Genomic DNA, 2,729 nt, shown 5'->3' with positions numbered 1-2,729 from the left:
AGTGTTTATCAGAAAGCAAACAGTGCAGGAGCAGCCCCTGCTGAAGCCGTTCGAGCACAAGAGCTTTCCTCTCCCACTCCCAGGGCGGACGCCCCCGTCAGCGGGTGAGCTGCTGAAGAGCCGCCTGCAGCTCGTGTGGGCCAGTGCTTCTCCCACCACTGCTCCCTTCCAGTTCCCCACCCCAGCGCCGTGGTCCCCCTGTTCTTCCCACCGGCCTCTCCTCTGTCTCTTTGCTGAGTTGTGCTTTTCGTGACTGTTTTTCTCCCTGTCAGTTTTCCCCTGTCACAGTGCACGCTGCCTCATGCCATCATGCGAGATTTGTAGAGGCTGAGCTGGGGTTGTTGGTGTCAATACTTGACAAGCAATGGTGATGGGTCACCTGAGTCACTGCTGAGTCAAACCCAAGCGCCAGCACCTCTCGATGAAGAGGATAACCCAGCCTGGGGAGAGGACAGCCATGGCTTTGGGATGGTCTTTGCTGACAAATGCTCCAATAAACTGTTAGGAACATCTAGTTGTGAACAAGGGTGAAATAACTTTTCCCTCCCAAGTCCAGGGAGAGAAGTGCTGAAGGATTTGGTGATGACTCCCTGAAACTCAGACTGGAGGCTGTGAGGAGTCACATCTCACTGCCTGGCTCCTCAGAGCGCACTGCCGCTGTACTTAGCAACATGGGTCACTCCTCTGTGCCCCGCTCAGAGGGGCTGAGGACGTGGGTGCCTCCCCATTCCGAGCTCCTGCCAGCTCTGAGAGGAGTAGAGGGGATCAGAGAGGGAGCCCAGCCGCCCGCGGGCGCTGTGAGCATTAACCTGCTGGGCAGGCCAGCTGTTTCCTGCCTGGCCAAAGCCAAACTGCGGGAACGGTACCAGTCACCCAAAAGAAGTCAGAACTGCAAGAAGCAGGTGATCTTTATTAGAGTAGATACAGCGATTCTGTACGTGAAAGAACGAGAACTAAGGCAAAGCTAACCAGTCCACAAATGGATCACTAAATGGATGAATCTACTGAAACCATGTGTGGCCAAGAATTCCCTGTGCTTTAAGATAGGCATTTCCAGCAGTTCAGAGCGATTCCTCTTCGATTCAGCTCCTGCGTGTCATCTGCTTTTTCTCACATTGAGGAGGACGTTGGGAGGACTTCGACACTATTTGCCATCCACCAGCTTCTCTCTTCTGTCTGCAAGGGAGAGAAAGAATAGCCGTTACTCCAGCCTGACACACGCGGTCTGCGCTGCAGTGGGCTCGGAGCTCAGCTTGGGGCTCCTCTCCCATTCCCTCTCTCACAGGTTTTCTCCTTCGTAGCATTGCTCTAAGTCACCTGTCACTGTTCTGATTCCGCTGACCTTCAAAAGCTCCAGGCAAGTCTGACTTGCACATTCATGCGATTCCCCTGAGGTGGCCAAGTCAGATTTCTGGTATCCTGTCACCCGGGGGAGTGGTTTAGTGTTTTGTGCTTTACTTAGCCTTTACTCTAGCATAGTCTGAGATTTCTTCAGATGTTTAACATCTTTTAATGACTGAAATTGGTTAAATTCAGAGTCATTATTTGTTACTTCTAAGATTTTTTCTGCGACACAAACCAGTGCAGCAGCCCAGTCTCCGGGATGGACACAAGTATCACAGTGTAGGTGTATTCCCTTCTACAAAAAAAACTTCTTGACTCCTAAAGGTTTCCTGAAAGGGGAGGAATTCTTACCGGCAGTTCCAGGAGCAGAGCCAAAAATCCTGTAGAACAGAGAGATAGCGGTTAAAAGGTGCTAAGAGGGAACACATCAAATGCTGTGAGAGACGAGGGGTGTGAAAGCCAATTCTGGGTCCATCAGGGACGTTTGAGATCACACACAGACAGCTCTGCTCCTGGGGGACACTGCCTGGCCCTTGGAGCTCTGTGCAAGGTCCCTCCTGTGCTGACCTCTGTGAGGCCAGAGCTGTTTCACTGGCAGCAGGAAGGGTATGGCGTTGACCCCTGTGTTCTGTACAGCTGCCCTACTGCACTCGAACGCCGAGCAGCCAGAGATCAGTTACCACTGGAGCTGCGAGCGGCATTTCATCTCGTGCACTGCTCGTCGGTTTGCTGGCGTGTTCAGAGGCTCTCAGAGGTGCTCGCTTAGCGTAAATGGGAGCTGTATCATGCCTAGCTCTGCCGTGGTGCAGGACAATGAGTTTGCTAAGGGGGAATTTGGAGTTGTGTTTACTGTGGTGCTGTGGCAAACGAGCACCGTGGCAGAGCCAGACTTTACAGGGCGAAGCAAGAAGATTTTCTGCAGCGAGCAGAATGCCTTACTGGGACTCCTGGCCTTCCAGGAGCTGTCGGTACGTCGCGATCTCTTGCTCCAGGCGAGTCTTGATATCCATGAGGATCTTGTATTCGCTGTTCTGGCGCTCCATGTCAGCTCGCAGCTCCGCCAGCTGCGCCTCGATGCTGCCGATGAGGCCCTGCATCTGCGCCAGCTGGGCTCCGTATCGCGCTTCCGTGTCTGCCAAGGTGTTTTCCAGCGCCGCTTTCTAGAGAGGGGGACCCCAGAGAGGTTGCTGCTGGACTCAGGGCTCCGAGCAGGGAGTGCAATATAGATCTGTTTTGTCTGGGGGGTGGGTAGGGGTTCATGCAGAGCAGGTTTTGTCGTACCATGCTGAGCTGGGACTGAAGTTCTATTTCCAGCCCTTGGAGGCTGCGTCTCAGGTCGGTGACTTCAGACTTGCTGCTCTGCAGTTGTTCAGTGTTGACAGCCA

General features: G+C 53.5%; 1 protein-coding gene across 1 annotated transcript in view; it reads right to left on the bottom strand.

The window, feature by feature from the left end:
- Positions 1-1,144: 1,144 nt before the first annotated feature.
- LOC104490041 (keratin, type I cytoskeletal 19) overlaps positions 1,145-2,729 on the bottom strand; it is a 4,282-nt gene continuing 2,697 nt past the window's right edge. The window contains exons 5-8 of the mRNA XM_010132272.1: positions 2,626-2,729; positions 2,284-2,504; positions 1,696-1,724; positions 1,145-1,176 (exon numbers count right to left, since the gene is read on the bottom strand). The exon at positions 2,626-2,729 is cut by the window's right edge and continues 13 nt beyond it. Of these exons, the coding sequence (XP_010130574.1) occupies positions 1,145-1,176; positions 1,696-1,724; positions 2,284-2,504; positions 2,626-2,729 (386 nt within the window). The remainder of the gene's footprint in view (positions 1,177-1,695; positions 1,725-2,283; positions 2,505-2,625) is intronic.

The sequence above is a fragment of the Buceros rhinoceros genome, unplaced genomic scaffold, assembly GCF_000710305.1.
Source record: "Buceros rhinoceros silvestris isolate BGI_N320 unplaced genomic scaffold, ASM71030v1 scaffold44322, whole genome shotgun sequence".
Lineage (NCBI taxonomy): Eukaryota > Metazoa > Chordata > Aves > Bucerotiformes > Bucerotidae > Buceros > Buceros rhinoceros.
Note: the sequence above shows the minus strand (reverse complement) of the source record. Positions and strands in the feature narration are given on the sequence as shown.